Raw genomic sequence first — 18,666 nt, 5'->3', positions numbered from 1 at the left:
ACAAAAAGCTCTTGATGATTTCGTTACAAAGTGATTTCTTATTAAAACGATAAAACACACACAGGACTACATGAGAAGGAACCTTGGTTGTGTTAACTTTGGCAGTCTGTTGTTGTTGAGTGTTGTGCTGTTGGATGGTTAAGAGGATCACAAATGCGTTTGGGGTCCTGACACTTTATCCCCCGTCACTTAGCAGCCACAGAGCTTAGTAAGCAGGCTGATACGGTAAAAATAGTCCAAATGAGGCGGCAATATAGGCAGCGTTCTGACGCACAAACTGCTGTGTTACACAACAAAGCTCAGCATTGGAGTTTACACTAAACCTCAAACTGATTTTAGTGCCAGCAAGAGGAAGAAAATCATGTAGAAGTTTAACATATTCATGTAGATTGTATTTCTGTCAGTGCGGTTTGATGCTATTTGGCTGATGTCATGTTTGCTTTCGAGGAGACGTTGTGTGTTGTTGTAGCCTATTTGTGTGTAAATGAATTTATGAGACATATTATTCTACTCCTTTGCTGTTATGTTTCCATTTCATGCCAAGTGAGCCCCACCTCCACGCTCCCAGACCCCGCTGGTGGTCGTCCCCTCGGCTTCACCTTTGACCCCGGGTCTCTCCTGTTTGACCCGATCATATGCTGGACTCTGCAGTGAATTCAAAATCAGAGCTAACTCTGCTCAGCTTTAACATCAGGGACTTGAACATTTGAATGTTTAAAACAAACTTTCAGTAGTGCAGTACCTTATGAATGATTTTAGCTTTGCCTCGTACGTTTGCACAAATAACTGTTGCAAAGTAAGCAGTAACTTACACACATAATTTTAATAACAATCTCTAAATCTACCAAATCTACTAAAACACTTGATGGGTTTTCTGGCATGATACGATCGACCTAGTTCCAGACCTCTCCGGTCATCCTTCCCTCCTGCCGTAGGTTCATGTGACCTAGTGACTCGGAGGGAACCAAGGATTCCTCTTTCCTACCTAAGTCACAATGAAACTTCACCTCGGTCTAAAAATGTGTTTTCAAAAACAATATAAATGATTCTGTATCACTTTTTCTGTAAAAACACTTCGGTCATTACTGGCTACTTAATTACTTTAAAACATATATATTATTTTGATTTGTTTTCAGTGTTTTGCTTTTTTTCAAGTGTCACAAAACTACAGCTTCAATTGGCAGCCGTCAACCACAATACAGTCAAATGTCATTTTGGATAAACTTCCTCACTTTGTGGTTTAAAAAAAAACTGTCCTAGCTGTTATCCTAGAAAAGAATACATTTCTGTGTGAACTTTTTCACCTGGTAAATCTCCAAATGACTTGTAAGCTTTCTCTCATTTCTGCCAAAGGGCACAGCAGGCTGCAAGTGGAAGATATGCTCAGTAACGCTAACAATGCTGCCGAGCCATTTTATGAAAACTTAAAAGCAAAAATGTTTCCCACATGCTGACAAGTGTCTGTTAAGGAAAGAATAAACAGCTAAAACTTCAAAATGTCAAAGTGTCCATTTAAGGGAGCGCCATGCTGTTATGTGCTGAGTTGTTTGGGTCTGGTTCAGTGCTAGTATGAGGTAAATCTAAATAGCAGTTCGGCTTGTTAGAGTTTGGAGAAGTTAGATGAGGCGTTGGCAATGCTCCATAGAGCTAAACATGGGCTCATTACAGCAAAGCTAGGATGGACAAACAGCTGGAGACGTCTCCTTCCCCCTCTGTTTCTGCGTCTCTCCATTTCTCTCACAGATTCTCTGTTCACCCCCTCATCTCTCTTCAGTCCTCCCATATGTCTGAAGTGTCACGGTCTGCTGACTGCCTCTCCTCTCCTCCTCTCATGAAATCTCACAGCGTTTCCTTTCCGCCCTCTACATTTTTCCGCGATATCTAACTCTAATTACGCAAGAAACATGTATGTTTGGATCTGTCTTGTTAGTGTTGGTGCATCTATCTTTTGCTTTGTGTTGTGTGTCTGTGTGTGTGTGTGCGATCTTAAGTTTCCCTGGAGGATCTGATGTCGGGCCCTCTTAGACCTCACTCAGCTCATCTGCTGGCTCACATGTCAACCAGCTCCCATTAAACACACATAAAGACGTTCTGCACTCTTTACACATGTATACCGTATACAGATATATTTTTAGTTTGGTGACAGTGAACCATCTTCTTGGATAATTGATTTGTGTGGAGAATTTCTTACTTCGTAAGGGGAAGTTATCAAACAGTAACCGTCAGCTGATTTCACTGATTCTGCTTTTAGAGAAGTCACATCCAAAGAAAGCTAAAAATAGCAAGAATAATTATTCATGTCTCATTTATCACCGTCATAGCAAGATACCACTTTCTGAAAGTGTCTGGATGACCTAAGGTGCTGTGGCGGGACGGCACATCTTTAATATATTAAATCACTTAAATTTTTGTATTTATCTTAAAACTTGGCACGTAGAGATGATTCTTCTAATCGTCCATGAATCCTCTCAGTCCGTCTTACTGAGACGAGGCCGTGATGACAGAAGCATCGCAAGGTCATTGAGATAGGCAGTTTATTTTCAACTGTATGAGTCAGGTCAACATTAACACTGCTCTAATTTAGGAGCTTGTCAAAGCCATTTAAAAAAGAGCATGGTGCAGGTCCATTGGTAAATTTTGCAATTTCAGTTGCAAAATAAGCAGCTGCTGCTTGAGGGAGATGAACCAAAAGGTTTTGTTTCAGTTTCTCAGATGTTCACGATCTTTTTCAGTTCCCTTCAAAGAGCTGCTTTTATCATGGTGCAGTGTTTTATATAGTTAGTTATAGTTATTCTGTGTGGCGAGTTGACACTGAACTCCTATAGAAGTCCTGGCCAGCTGCTTTGATCTGAAACTATTAAAGAGAGAAACATAAAGACAAAGTTTTATCAACTTTCATTGAAAGTAACCTTTTAGATCATTTTATAGTTTTACGGGGTTATTTCTTTTTTTATCCTGAACTGGCCATCCACATTTTATGTCTAACTTTGGTTGCAGGAGATGTTTCAAAAATTCCTGCAAACTATGAAATATCTGTGTGCAGAAATCCCTGCAATGTAAACTTAAAGTCAGGTCGACCCCAGAAATGGTGCCTTTTCAGCTTTTTACTGGACCGGCTGATTGCAGGACATTAAGAGCAGACTTGACTTTCACAAAGAAAAGAGATGCCTGCGCTGTAGAGCAGTGACAGATCTGAAGAAAATCTGACTGACCTGAGTTCGTCCAGCTGTGACTTACTCTCCTCTCAGATGTGACAGTTTAAATTTTCTCTCTCTCTCCCACACACACACACACACACACACACACACACACACACACACACACCCACACAGCATTAGACTCCCAGAGCTACTGACCCCAGGGTCATGAAGGTCAGGGGTCAGAAGCCATCTGAGCGTGTGTGTTGGGCCCTGAGAGTAACACAGGCTGTGCGTGACTTTGACCTTTTTTGTGAGTCTGTGTGTGTTCTTGTGACCTCGGTGTGCGTTTGGCTGGAGTGGGGTTTTATAGTAGAGTCAGCAGAATCACATCATTAAACTGCTCCACTGAGCTACTGTATGTTGTATGTTTGTGTGTGTGTGTGTGTGTGTGTGTTTTCTCACACTTTCCTTGAACAGTATTCCCATGATGTGTGAGCGCTGCTGGACTTCACCAAGGAAAGAGAAAAGTGCGTTAATAAAATATAATAAACAGGCTGACATGTAGTGTAGGATTTAGGAAACATGTTAAATATTGCTTTATAAATATTTCATTGAATTTGTACACATACTTTTTTGTGTCGTGTGTCACAGTAAGTGTGTGTAAATTGTATATTTCATTGTTTTTCCCCCATATTCCCACTACAGCAACTTTGTGTTGCTGTAGTGGAAACACAAAGATCCAGCAGATTGATTTAGGTTTTCACTAAAACATCCTCAGGGTTTACACTAATGATTCTGGCAAGGGGGGTAAAATCGATCTGATTTGGATTGAAATAAAAATGCTTTTTGTTTGTTTGTTTTTTGGCTGATACTGTTGCTTTTGGTTAAGTAAAAGTAGATTGTGTTACTGCTGCAGGAAATCTTAACTCATTTCTTTATCCAGCTTTGTTGGGAGGTATAATATCCAGTTATCTGAGCACAGGACATTAGGCCAAAGGAATCAAATGACAAATCTCAGTTGTTCTTTTACTTATGGAAGTTAACGTTGGTTTAAATGCCATGAAATGAAGTCGTGATGTTACACAATTACTGCCGGTTGTGTTGCATGACAGCATGTTCCTAACAGGAAGAAGTTCCAAAAAAAAAAAATGGTTTCCAGTTTAAGAGTTGAGTCCAGATGTGGCTGCTGTCAGATGATATGTTTTAGACTCCCCAGCGGAGATGATGATTGTCGCGTTTCTTTCGCTCTCATTCATGTAACGCCTCTCTTCTCCTGTCCCTCTCACTGGATGTGTGGTTGTGGGTTATGTTTACTCCCTGCTTTCCCCTGCAGCTGTCCCACAGACCTGCAGGCTACCAGCTTCATGTGGCTTGTTGACCTTGAAGACCAGATTATTGCCAAAATCAAACATACTTTAAAATAGGTTTGCGTTATTCTTGATTAAAACAAAACATTTGTCTGCTTTGTGTTTCTACATCAGCTGCACATATAACATTAACCCTGTGATCTTTGGCTTCGCCTCACTGCTGCTGTCTTTAATCCCACCGCATTGATCTGGTTTTGCACACCTGTGCCTTAACTGTCAAATATAACGCACAACCTCCAGGCAACCAGAGTCAGAGAATTCAATGTGGCCTGGGTGTAAAGAGAATTATGACTTGACTCTAAAGTGAGATGTAGCAGATTTATACCGACTGCAGAATTAAACTTAATTATAGCAACCAGTAAAAAATGAGGATCTATCAATGATAAATCAAATTCTAATAGGTTGGAAGGCACAGGTTGCTTTTCTCTTCTCTGAATAGATAAATATATTGTGTGTGATTTATATACAGACACAGTATACACACAGTATACACACAGCGCACACACACACACACACACCATCCATCTGTGGCTTTAGGCAAGCCTTCTAGGCAGGATTTTACCATTGACCTTGACCAACACTGGAGAGGAGCTGGGAATGCTGTGCTTTTTCAGATGAGCTGTGTGTGTCTGTGTGTAATTATCCTTATGAGGGCCGCAGATGAATATGGTGGTAGCAGAAAGCCCAGGAGATGACGGGATGGCATACAACACACACACACTCACCTCGCACACAAAGGAACGCACACGATGGGATCTGTCCATCCTTTTTTTTGTGTCTCCGTGGAGGGGGGCGGCTGTTGGAGCAGGGCCTACTTACACTGGCTCTCATGTGGGTTAAAATGTCTGTATGTGTGTGCATTATTATGCCTGGGTATATATGCATCTGTTTGTCTACATGCATTTGTGTGTGTATGTGTGTGTGTGTGTGTGTGTGTGTGTGCATGTGTTTCATTGTGTCGGTATGCCGTTGAATCTCATTTGCCACATTCCACTCTTTGTTGCTGTTGAATCTTCAGGGTAATGGATTTATTACGTTTGTCTGGCAGGATTGTGTGTTTGTATGTGTGTGTGTGTGTGTGTGTGTGTGTGCACGTCCGCATAAAGACATACATATTGTGTTTTTGTGGCTGTGTATCGATTCTTCATCTTTGGTATGTGTACTTTGTGTTGATGTTGGTTTTGTTTGTATGTGTGCCAGTGAGTGCGTGGGTGAGTGTGTGTTCACTTGCTGTGTTTTGTACAATTATTGCCTGTGTGTGTGTGTGTGTGTGTGTGTGTCCCAGGTTCTGTGGTCCGCTGAGATCACATGAAAGGGAAGAGGCCTGTGACTGATCCACTTCTGAACAGGGGAATTCGACCTCCCTTCTCTCTCTCTCTCTCTCTCTCTCTCTCTCTCTTTGTGTCTCTCTCGCCCCTTCTTTCCTTTTTACTGTCGTTCTCTCTCAGTGTCTTTCTCCCTCGTCTCTCTCTGTCTCCCCCTCTTCCATTCTCTTTCTCTCTGAGCATGTGACCCACTTTTACCACCCACATCACTGTCTCTCTCCCTAAGTCCCATCTGAAGACAGTCTGCGGAGAGCCAACCGGGGGACACGGAGATGCTCGTACATGCAGCATCGCCCTGAGTTGGTGTGTTATGAGCCTATACATCAGGGCGAGTAATTGGTGGACACAAAGGTGGAGGTGATGGAGAAAAAAGGAGCGGAAGCGAGCGAGGGCGCGGTCAAGGCGGGTTGGCAGTTCTGACTTGGCCTTTGAGCGAGTTTCTCTTTGTCAAAGGCTCCGTAGGTGTTTTTCTTTTTTTCAGCCGGCTCGCTTGTTGTTTGCTGTTTTTTTTTTTTTTTGTTCTCGCCTTTGGTTTTTGTCCCCTGCTGTGATTATGTGTTCACTTGATTGGACGTCACAGAATCAGAAGGGGGGCAGGACTCTGCAGCACACCGTACACAGTAAAAGATCACGTCAGTGTGTGCATGTTTTCAATTGCAGATTATAGTCCTGTCTTATTATTGAATAACGACACACTCACATTCATCTGTGTCTTTTCTGACGTTGGACAGCTTGGGGGGGGGGGCGTTAACTCCTGCAGCCAACACAACTGGAAGCATGCTCCTGCTATTCAATAATCAAGCTGCTTCCTGTTTCCTCCGTGCTGAGCCGTTTACTTTCCCTTGGCCTTTTCCTAGCTGAGTCATTAAAGGGCAGTAAAAGTTAGCTCGGCTGCTAACTGTCAGTAAAAAGCACCTGTTGTGGATCAGCTGATACTGACAGAAGAGGTTAAATAAAAATCAATGCTCTAACAGCTAGCAGCAGTAGTTTCCTCTAAACTGGAAACCGAAGCTCTGTCCTCCGTCAGCCTCATCAGGACCGAAGTCAGAACCCACCCACTGTTCTGGTTCACTTCAGTTATACTGTGGCCCTCTGATTGGTCCATTACAGGATGTGACATCATATTTCACCAGCTCAGCCTTTTCCACTTCAGACCTATCAGACACACAGACAGGCAGACAGAGAGACAGACAAGCAGAGAGACAGAGAGAGAGACAGACACACAAACAGGCAGAGAGACAGACAGGCAGACAGAGAGACAGACACACAGACAGGCAGACAGAGAGACAGACAAGCAGAGAGACAGAGAGAGAGACAGACACACAAACAGGCAGAGAGAGAGACAGACAGGCAGGCAGAGAGACAGACAGGCAGACAGAGAGACAGACACACAGACAGACAGAGAGAGAGACAGACAAGCAGAGAGACAGACACACAAACAGGCAGAGAGAGAGACAGACAGGCAGGCAGAGAGACAGACACACAGACAGGCAGACAGAGAGACAGACACACAAACAGGCAGAAAGAGAGACAGACATGCAGGCAGAGAGACAGACACACAGACAGACATACAGACAGGCACACAGGCAGGCAGACAGAGAAACAGAGACAGACACACAGACAGGCAGACAGAGAGACAGACAGACACACAGGCAGGCAGAGAGACAGACAGACACACAGACAGGCAGACAGAGAGACAGACAGAGAGACAGAGAGGCAGACAGACACACAGACAGAGACAGACAGGCAGACAGAGAGACAGAGAGGCAGACAGACACAGACAGAGAGACAGCCACACAGACAGGCAGACAGACACACAGACATGGAGAGACAGACTACATTCACCAAACTACCCAAAACCCTCTCTGTGGTCCTTCCTCCTGCAGACGGCGTCTCAGGGGCTTCGCTTTGCCACGATGGCACACACAGACTCACATGTTGGAAACACCACCAGCCGCACACAGCCACTGTTTGTGATAAAAGAAAATCAGTGGCCCCGTGTCAAACAGTTTCTGATCGGGTGTCTGTCAGGCTGACTTACACAAAGCGTCGAGCCGCTCTTTCTGCTTCGTGAGCCTTAATCTGCAGTAAAACACTGTTCACTTGAGAAAACATCTTGTTTTGACCCTGGTCGGCTTTTTCCCCCAGAAGTCCCCACTGAGATGCCAGATTATAAGGAAATTGGTAAATCTCTTTTTACTCTAGTTTGTTGTGGATGAAAGATGGAAAGAGAGCAGGAGGAACAGATGTGGCTTCAGATTTAGCCGGTTCATCGTGAAAACCGCTTGACTTCAGGCCTCTTTATTTTTGGAATTATGACTCTTGCCAGTCTGTGTTTTCTGGCACTCCACATTTCTGTTGTTGCGTTTGAATTTGTTTCAAACTTGACCAAACTTGACAGGGCCAACATGCGGAAAATGTTTTTGCATTGTCATTGTTGTTTAAAATTGGTCGTCCTCCTGTTGTTCTCGCCCTGTTTCTGTTACCTGACAGCAGAGGAAGGTAATGGGGTCTACTCTCCATCTCCCCTCTCCATTAGGCCATTAGTATTCAGGACGCGCTGCCCGCCTGCCTGCTGCCCGCCACTCATTCCCCAGACAGCGAATCAGCCGGCGTTGATTAATTTCAGCCTATTAGCACCTTTGGTTCCCCTCCCCCGGCTCCGCCCAGGTTAAATCCCCGTGCACAGCCGCATGCACGCTTGCAGGCGGGGGGTGATGCTGGGTGAGCGATGGCAGAGAGGTTGCCAGGGAGCCAGTTGTTGTCAAAATTATATTAATGAGTGTGTTGCTCTGGTCCTCAGAGTGTGTGTGCGTGTGCATGTGTCTATGCATGCGCACCATTTTGTGTGTGTGTATACAGGTTTAAGTGGACAGTTTTAATTTTTATGTTTCTATGCCAAGTGAAGGCTGCTCGGGTGTGTGTTCGCTGTTGGGTGGTTTTTTGTGTGTGTGTGTTTGTGTTTATATATAAATATATATGCATGTTCACATGCTTAAGTGTATGTCCACTCCTACATACATGCTCTACGTGGTATCCAGCAATGCCATGGCCTGCGGGACAGGGGCTTATATGTCTGTGTGTCTGTGTGCGTGTGTGTGTGTGTGTGTGTGTGTGTTTGCGCTCTGTGGAGGCCTGTCCTAGTTTCCTTCCCCTCACCAGGGAGCCAGAGGATCCAAGGACTGACGCACATCACCTGACAGCCGCCCCACTGCTCCATGGCCCTGCACTGCGTGTTTGCGTGTGTGTGTGTGTGTGTGTGTGTGTGTACGTGACAAAGATAGAGTGTCTGAATTTGTGTGTGTGTCAGAGAATGTGTTCGTGTAATAGGGAGAGATATGAGGATCTGTTAGGAAATCTATCAGTTGGAGCATCTTGTGTGTCTGTGTGTGTGAGTGGACACTTCCTATTTTGATGTGTGTGTGTCTGTGCGTGTGTATGTGTGTGTGTGTGTGTGTGTGTGCGCACCTTGGGGTTGAGGAGAGAAAATGGTGCCACATGAAGTTTGGAGACAACAGAGCTAAGTGTGCTCTACTTAACCTCAAAGCTCTGAGGCTGTGTGGACTGAAGACACTATTGTGTTCCGGCATGTATGTAAAGCAAACGTCACAATTCAACAGGAGCCTAATGCAGCTGTGTGTAAACCACCGTGTTGTGTTACAAATAAATGTGGACAAGTTCAGGCTGCAGCATTTCAGTTGGAAAGAGGAGTGTTGGGTTAGGGTGTAATCGTTTGTAGTTGTTGTTGCTGTGGAGCTTCAGCCGCTGTCTCCCTTTTGTTAGTCTGCCTGAACGGACTCGGACACCAGTGGCCACTGCCGAACAACTTTAACGCTCCTCATTCAGTTTGTATCTTTGGATTCTTCAGTTTCACAGCCGGCTCCTGCATGTCAGTGTACTGCAGCAACAGACGACGGCTTCCTTTCAATCATCCACGTATCTCAGTGTGTCGGTTACATCTTGGTGGAACCTTTTGAAGTGTACCACAGTGCAGGTGAAATGATTTTTAATGCAAACAGTATCTGCACTGGTCTGCATCAAACAGGGTTCAGTGACATTTCATTTGGCTTGTTCAGGAGTCTTCAGTGCATCCAAGGGCTCATCCTCGTGTTCCCATCTTCTTACTCTTTCTGTTGATTTCTGGTGCATTCCCTCTTGGCTAACTGTTTATACTATATAGTCTGTGTGAGTAGAGTTAACTTAAAATGGATGATATGATGAATTAATGCAGTTACACTTGTTAAAGCAATAATTTAGAAACTCCTCTTTTTTTTCTTTCTTTCGCTTACTGTATTTGCTGAAAGAGGAAAATGATACAACCATCATGGCTGTTTGGTAAATATGAAGAAATATGAAGTAAATATGGAAACAGAAAAACCAACTACACTTGGTCTCACTAATGGACATGATGCACAACATTTTTTAATTCAAGCTGAAAAGCTGAGTTGTTGTTCTTCTTGCTAGCAGAGTAGAATCAGTCAAGATGACAAAGAGCAACTGTCCCAAAACTTTATGACTTAAAAAACAAAAAAAAAACATCCTGGAGTATCATGCTTAGGACTTTGTCCAACTGTTATCAAACAAAACATCTTTGAGCTGCAAAGTCAAACTTGGAACTTCTGCTCTCGAATTCTTCTCAAGTTTGGTGCTGTGTATTTTTAGAAGGTTAAGGGTCACATCTCATGATTTGCGAAATATCCATAATCACATATTTTAAATCTCTGGTGACGCCTGCAGTCCATACCTTATGAAAGGCTGATGGCATATTCATAGTCACACAAGCCTATAGGCACGCACACTCGCAGGCCTGTGTGCTTTATTAAAAAAACTGTCATGAATATCTTATAGGCTACTAATGCTATGTGATACATTAGGATCTGAACACATTAATGATTTAAAAGCACATTAGATTGGCAAAGAAAGGAGGGCTAGGAGAAGGGTGGAAGGAGATGGAGGAATAAAAAACAAAGGGAACAAAAAACAGAACAAATGGCGGTTTTTAAATCGATGCTTTTAGCGTTTACTTCTGTAAATTTGTGAGATACAGTTATGATTCCCTGCGTGTGCAAACAAGTCAGACACGTCAGAACCAAAGAAAACACAAACAAAAGGAAAGTTGAATGAAATACAAGCTTGTGAAAGACTAAAGAAATCAGGGAAGTAACAGGGGACCCTAATGGAAGACTTCAGATTTAGTTCTCTGAAATGATAGATGATTTATAGATTAGCTGTGTGTGTGTGTGTTTTCAATAATTCAGTATTCTTAATCTTTAGGGCTGTACGCCTGAAGGGTTTTGTGTTTGACCCTCCCATCTCTCTCTCTCTCTCTCTCTCTTTAATATTGCTGATGTGTGAGTTTAGAGTATGAGTAGTTTCAGTTAGTCCATCCCTCTGTCCTTCAGTTAATTCTGCTGACCTGCGGGTTCAGTCTTTGGTCCCTGCAGAGGCCCACCTCCCACCTCAAACTGTGTGTGTGTGTGTGTGTGTGTGTGTGTGAAGCCCAGGTGCTGCGTCAGCTTTGGTATTACACAAATCAGAGGTCGTGACCCTGCAGCCTGGAATACACTTGTCTTACTCTCACTGATTACATATTAACACAATGAACACACACACACACACTGTCATTGTAGGTGAGTGGTCCTTTGACCCCCGTTAAGAACTCAGTTGTTCTCCCTGCGGTCGTATGGACCTCACCCAGTTCATTAATATGACACAGTGGAACCAAACACCCTATTTAACTCTTTATCATTTCCACTCTTTTCCTCTTCCGCCTCTCCTAACAATATAATCTAATATTTTGATGACACAAAAATAAGCAAATTGAGTCTTTTTTGTCGATTTTATGTCCTTTGTCCTCTTCAGGTAAGCGGCTGCAGGAGTGGGTGTGTGTGGTTTTGTGCCTCTTCCTCTTCATCATCAACTTCTCCTTCCTCCTCCTGCACTTTTCCACCGTTCACATCTACAAGATCATCCTCGGCATTGGTGAGCTGGAAACTGTGAAGATGTCACTTTAAAACTTCAACTCAACTTTAAGAATTACTTTGAGGAAAAAAATGGAGAGCATAAGAACACTTTTTTTTTTTTTGGTGTTCATGCATCTGCTAAAACATCAATTATTCCTTCTTGCTCTTCTGTGTTGCTGTCTGGCAGTCCTTGGAATAGTGACGGCAGACTTTGCTTCAGGGATGGTGCACTGGGGGGCGGACACCTGGGGATCTGTGGACATCCCTGTTATTGGCAAGGTGAGCAAACATTCACTACGTACAAACATACAGAAAGTCTGTGGCCATTTCTCACCAGGTCTCTGCAAAGTGAAGCTTCATTTTAGTCAAATCCCTGACGTCCGCCAACACAACAGACATTGTGCTGGTTTCAAGTCACATTTAAGGATGTAGTCATCAAACTTTTGAATGCGTGCCTCCCTCAGTCGTGATCATTTGAAATGACAGAAATTTCAATTGGCTGGATATGTGTTTTGTAAGATAATTTTGAGATGATCTGCCTTTCACAATATATCCTTTTTCTTTCCCTTTTTTTTTTTTTTTTGAAACCTAATTTGCCATTTGTGGAAGCCGTTGGATTTTTTTTTTATCCTTTCTGCAAAGCCAGGCCAGCTGTTTGACCGTGCCGCGAGGCTTTTTCTATTTTTTTGCCTTATTTTTTGAACATTTTATGCCCGTATTTTTTTCATAGGACAGTGTAGAGAGTCAGGAAATGGGACAGAGGGAAGTGGAATATCGTGCAGGAAACAGTCTGGCCAGTTGGGAATCAAGAGCTCAGAGCAATTGCACCCACATGTTATACACCTTACCCGCTCACCTTTCAGTTCTCCCCACGAGCCAGGACCTACAGGAAACCTCTCTGTGACAGTGGCACGGATCCTGTTTTGGCAAGAGAGAGAATAAAAATGTTTTTCAAAGCACCAAACGATTCCTTTGGTCATAATAGCTGCTAAAAAATGATGAGTGTTTCACAAATAGAAGAAATAATACAAAAAAACAAGAAGAAATTCTAAAGCTGTAGATCTAAATCATGTATAACAAAGCCTCACTCTTCACACACTGAGTTTCAATGTCTGACACCAACATCAGATTTTTTGTGATTGGAAGTTTTGTTAAAAAAAAAAAATCAACCAATCAAGTCTTTTGGAAAAACACATATGAATTTTGCAACACACATAATGACCCACTGAGTCACGGATGAGCGAGGTGATATTGCACTGTGCCAGTGTCCCCTCTCTCCTGAGGCTGGATCACCATGGCAGTGTGGGGGGTTACACCTTATTCCCCCGAGCCCCCAGACTGCCACAGTGACCTGGATACTAAATGTCACTGTCTCACAGAAAGACCTCCCTGTGGACAGTAACGTCCATGGTCCCCAGTACACACAACAGACACACACAGACACACAGACGCACTATGAATGGCCTCACCTTGAACCTCTACAGCCTGTCACCGTACAGTGCCAGAGGATGTGGGTGTGCATTAAGATGGATGTACATACACTTTTTGTATTAAAGCACATCACCTACATTAATGCAGCAAATTTTCCTCCGCCAATTAGAGTAAAGGTTATCTTTATCTCAGCCAATTAAAATCAGTGTGATCAGGTGCAGTGTGCAGATTGGCTCATGTGAGTTTGGTTTTGATTAATGAGATGAATATTTAGTGGGTGTATCTGTGTGTGCGGTTGTGTGTGTATTTCATCTTCTATTTTCTTCTGTCTATAAAATATTCATTGATAATTAATGAGCTGAAATGTGGAAAGTATTGTCTGTTCGGAGAGTTGAAAAATCCTAATTATAATGATTGTTCTCATTCATGTTAAACTCGTGGTATCAATGTTTGATTGAAAGTGGTGTCATTAATTACACTTTAACTTGTTTAACTGCTTTGATTGGAAAAAAAATTGTCACATGACTCTCATTTTCTTACAGACGTTCTTTATGAAAGTCAAATATGTCCTGATATAAAAGTGTTGAGTCAGTTTAGTCCATGTTTAATATGACTATCACGTGGCAGTGCTCTGTTACTAAGACAGTGTCCTGAGGGGTGCCGGGTATTGTTTTACTCTGGTGTGAAGGACATGAGCAGGGAAAATGGAGGGTGCGGTCCTCTGTCCAATTTAAATGTGAATGTGAGAGCAGCAGAAACCTTGGTGTCGCTAACTAATCAAGAAGTACAACAAGCTCGGGTAGGAAGGATGAGTTTTTAAGAGATTTGGAAGAGAATGCTGCTGCTCAGATAGACAGATTTGTCAGGACTGTCTTGTGTGCTGGGAATCAGGTTGCTCCTGCTCCATTTGAGGAAATTAAAAGGTTCTTCTTGTTCTTCATTGCTTGTAATTTTTTTTTTTGCAGTACCGGTTGATGATTTGTATTTTATTTTGAGCATGCAAAGATCATAGCAACATGTCCTCAGATAGAATAAGAGAGAAGCATTAAAAAACAGAAGGCAGCCTTTCACCTTTGTTGATGTGCAGAGCAGCCATCTTGGATTTTGACGATCATGGGGCGGTCCACTTGAAATTTCTGAGTGGATCTCGCCAAGTTGGACTTCCCAGTTCAAACGAAAAAGGTCATCTTTTCTGCTGGTAGATCAGCTGAAGACAGCAAACTGCAGCAACCTTGAAAACTTTTCACGGACACATTTTCAGCAGGAATCGACATCAAACGCAATGGCAACTCAAGATGGCAGCTGTCGATCTAGTGGAATACATCACTCTTATATTCGCTGGCATTCATAATTGGCATCAGCTGAGTTAAATTAAAAGCAGATTATAAATTATTTACAGAGGCACAAAACAGTAAATGAATGCTAACTGCTTAGTAATGAGTTTGAGCATTTAATTGATCTGTGTAGGTTTACTTGTTTGTCTCTAAAATGGTAATACTTCACGACTTAATATCTCCACCCAGGAGTCTGCTGGTTCTGAAGCTTTGGCATCACAGCTTTTAGGTAAATCCCATTACTGCAATTCAGTCTGACACTAATTGGCTCCAGACACCACATTATTGACAGCATGTTTAGTGTGATGAATTCCAATGGTTGATGTTATTTTTTGATTCAGTGTTGATTAGGCTGTAGTGTAAAATTTTCTCTCAGGCTGTGTTGCATCACCCTGAGCGTCTTGCAGCTTATTTTGTCAGTGAGCATTATTTTGTTGCCATATTGTGTCATTGCGGTACATGCACCGTGACATCAGTTGACTCTGAACAATTTTTGGAGCCCCGTGTCACGTTTTTTGTTTTCTGAGGTTGCGATGTGGTTTGATGTTTATTTATGATGTGGAATTTATTGGGGTTTGTGGTAGTTACTGGCACCAAAAGCACAGCGGCAGTCGCAAATTTGCATGGTGTGTCGGACACTGTAGGAGACTTCTAATAAAGACTTTTAACAGGAAGACAAGAATGGACTTGTGTGGAGAATAGTGGGATGACAACTGGCTGGTGGAAAGTAAAGTGTGTGCGTGTGTATGTGTGAAAAACAAGGCATACACCTCAGTTGTTTTTTGTGTCTGTGTGGGTTTTGAGATCAAGAATAAAGCGAGCCGTTCTCACAGTAAAGGTTAGTTTGAATATCAAAGGCGAGCACGATGGAGAACACCTGAGGCTAATAGTAGCTGCCTTCATAAAGCTAGATGAAATATTTGAAGCCAGTTCTGCTCTTTGTTTTGTTGTGGGTTTTTTTTGTTTGTTTGTTCTGTCATTTAGCTGTTTTAGTGGTGTAAGTATGTGGTATGTGTGTACATGTGTACCTCCTTACTTTGATCTCTGCTCCCTGTTATCTTTATTTCTTCTCTTTAAAGACATTGTTGGACTATAGATGCCATATAAAAGAAATAATGTGCAACATATGTTATGTTCACATTTTGACCCCTGTCATCTGAGGGAGTCCTCATAATGGGAGAAAAGTGGTGATGCACCGACACGTCGGCCAAATGTCGGCATTGGCTGCATCTCACATCTTAGATGAGAAGAGAAACAGACTGAGCTGTAAAAAGGCAGAGTTGCTTGTCTCTGTGAAGAAAAAAATGTGCAGCTCGCGACGAAATAGACAATAAGACTATAGAGACTTTTTTTTTTTTTTTTCAAATGGCAGGAGATTTTTCCTAAGAGGAAAACTTTTGTCTTATGAGGAGGCCCATGTTCCAACCTACCGTAAGCTTGTGCTCAAAATACAAGATGTAAAACAGCCCTATTTATTTATACTTAGTTTTTTTTTTTATTACGTTTCATTTTTCTTTTCTAATACATTTATATTTATGTTTTACTAAAAGGATGTTTTTGGTGGGCTATGGAAGTTCTATAGGGATTTTGAAGCAGTTTTTCAAAAAGAAAAAAGGATTTCCTGTGAAAGAACATTGTTAAAGACTGCTTCATGAATTTGTATGACTGAATTTGCGCTCATTCAAAGGTAGGTAATGGTGGGCTGAATAACTTTAAAACAGTTCAGTTATTTTTTTAACAATGATTTATTTGTTTCACTGTGGAATGAATAACAGCAAAATATAATGACATGATCAAAAAGAGTCGGCTATTGGCCAAATTCTAATTTTAAAAAATCTGTATTGGTGAAGATTTTCACAATCAGTGCATCCCTTGATAAAAGTCATTAGACTTTTCTATTGTAGGAACATAAATCATATTTTCAGCAGTGAAGGCCGTGGTGCAATAAAAGCTGCCACCCCCCCAAAAATTTCAGGAAAAAATTCAGCTGCCATGAATTTTTGTCTTTTATACGCATCATTGATTTGTGTGTAAAGACACCTGAGTGGACTCATCAGCAACATCTCAGGTTGCATATCAGCCATGAACCTTTTTTAACATTTTATTGGTCCTCTTCCACTGTCCCATTTTTCCTGACACTGCCTCTGTCAATAAAGGAAAACTGAAAAAAAAAACAAATAAAACAAACAAAAAAAAAAAGGCATTGCCATGAAATGCGGGGCTGATAGCGACAGATAAGAAACAGCCTCATGCTGTGTTGCTTCTGTGACGAGTTTCACGTCGTACTACCACATGCTGTTAGATTGGCCTCCACTCCACCAGAAAATCCCAGTAATCGACAGAAATGTGCATATCTCAACACCCAGGTTTGATTTCAGATCAGGTCCCTCGACTCACATCACCATGCTCTCTATCACCATAGCTACTGATAAACGCATCAATCTGAATTATGTAATGTTACCAAGTCCACTTGAATATATATTCCAAAAAGTAATTATTAGTGATGCGCATTGATCCACATTTTATTTTGAGAAATATCCAAAAATCACTTGTGATGTGTTAACATGAGTCCCCTGAAATGAGGGTACCCTATCCTACGATGTTGCTCTGCCTCCAATGCAGTAAACTGCTATTGCTTCATATTAGAAGTGATATAACAGTGATTTGCTTTGATTTGAATCCATAAAAGCCTTTTCTCTCCGCAGTACTAAAACTGTAGCATTATCTTAAAATGCATTACATTTTCCCAGAAGTGTTTACAACTATTCCTCAGTGAGACTTTGAGCTGTGCCATGTTCCTCTTGTTTTTTATTTTTATTTCTTTATTTCTTTATTTTGGTGGTCTTTTTTATCCTCGTTGTGTCGTTGAGCTTTAATTGACTCAACAAGGATTTAGCAGTCCTCTAATGACACCACTTTGAGGACCGAGTCACGCTCATTAGTTCCCAATGATGCTCGATTCACATTGAAATTTGCCAGATGTGCTTACAGTTTAGGGATATATATTTGAATGGGGTTTTTTTTTCACCTTTAAAAGAATCAGTTTCCCTCTTTCTTTTAGCTCTATATGTGTTTACCATATTGATCATGGTTGTTTATCGTGTTCCTTTCAAGGTAACTGACGCAGTTTGGAGCGCTAAAGGAAAGTTAATTGAAAGACTTCACTTAGTTAACACCTAAAAAAAGGGGAACGGAGTAAAAGAAGAAAGATTAGATAGATATAACAGATTGGACCAAAAAGATGACAAAGACGAGAAGGAAATCAACAAAAAAGAGTGAGATGAAAATCCAGTAAAAAGGTCAGGAGGACATAAACGAAAAGAAGGGGGTGGAAGGGCGGGTCTGTCCAGCCAGTGGGACAGCGTTGGCTGCTGGGGCGATGGGCGATGTGAGCTGGTGATTAACGGATGTCGTGCGAGGCGGGCCGTAAAACGGTGTGGGATTAGAGGACAAGCAGCGACCGGTGGCCCGCCATTAACTGGGAGCACTGATGCCACCCCGCTCAGCAAGACCTCCACAGCTTAGCCGGCCTTTCATCTGGCTGAGGGCTGCGGTGAGAGGAGGGGGGGGGCATGGGAGGGGCGAGGTGGGGGAGAGGCAGATGAGAACGGAGACGGGAACATAATAGTGAAGATATCAACTGATAGTTTCTGTGTCTGCAGTGGTACCTGCCGACGATGCTGACAGATAAGTGTGTGTGTGTGTGTGTGTGTGTGATTGGTTCAAACAGCTAACACGGCAATAATGAGTTTACATGCTGATGTAGCCGAAGCTGTGCAAACACACACACACACACACACACACACACACACACGTTGTAGAGATAAAGATGCAAGCCTTGTTTTGCTTTTTTCTGCAGAGGGAAATAAATTATCTTTATCCTGTTTTGTTTTGTTCATGTGTGTATCTCTTTTTGTCCTCTGTTGTGCTTGTGAGATTCAGATTCGGTCTTTCATTTGAGACCTCCACGCTCTCACAGACAGGTGTCTGCCTCTGCAAGGTGCAAGTGGGGTTTGCGCTTTTGCGTGTGTTTGAAGCTCACATTTCTGAGTTTGCGTTGGGCGTCTACGGGTCATTTGTGTATACCTGTGTGTCTGTGCAAGTCG

The 18,666-nt window shown here is 42.4% G+C and overlaps 1 protein-coding gene across 1 annotated transcript in view; it reads left to right on the top strand.

Moving 5' to 3' along the window:
* The window catches only part of LOC115056477 (transmembrane protein 189), a 33,585-nt gene that overhangs the window by 4,742 nt on the left and 10,177 nt on the right, over nucleotides 1-18,666 (top strand). The window contains exons 2-3 of the mRNA XM_029522937.1: nucleotides 11,695-11,814; nucleotides 11,983-12,074. Coding sequence (XP_029378797.1) covers nucleotides 11,695-11,814; nucleotides 11,983-12,074 — 212 coding nt within the window. The remainder of the gene's footprint in view (nucleotides 1-11,694; nucleotides 11,815-11,982; nucleotides 12,075-18,666) is intronic.

This window comes from Echeneis naucrates, chromosome 16 (genome assembly GCF_900963305.1).
Source record: "Echeneis naucrates chromosome 16, fEcheNa1.1, whole genome shotgun sequence".
In the NCBI taxonomy this organism is placed as follows: domain Eukaryota; kingdom Metazoa; phylum Chordata; class Actinopteri; order Carangiformes; family Echeneidae; genus Echeneis; species Echeneis naucrates.
This window is presented reverse-complemented; position numbering and strand designations above follow the sequence as displayed.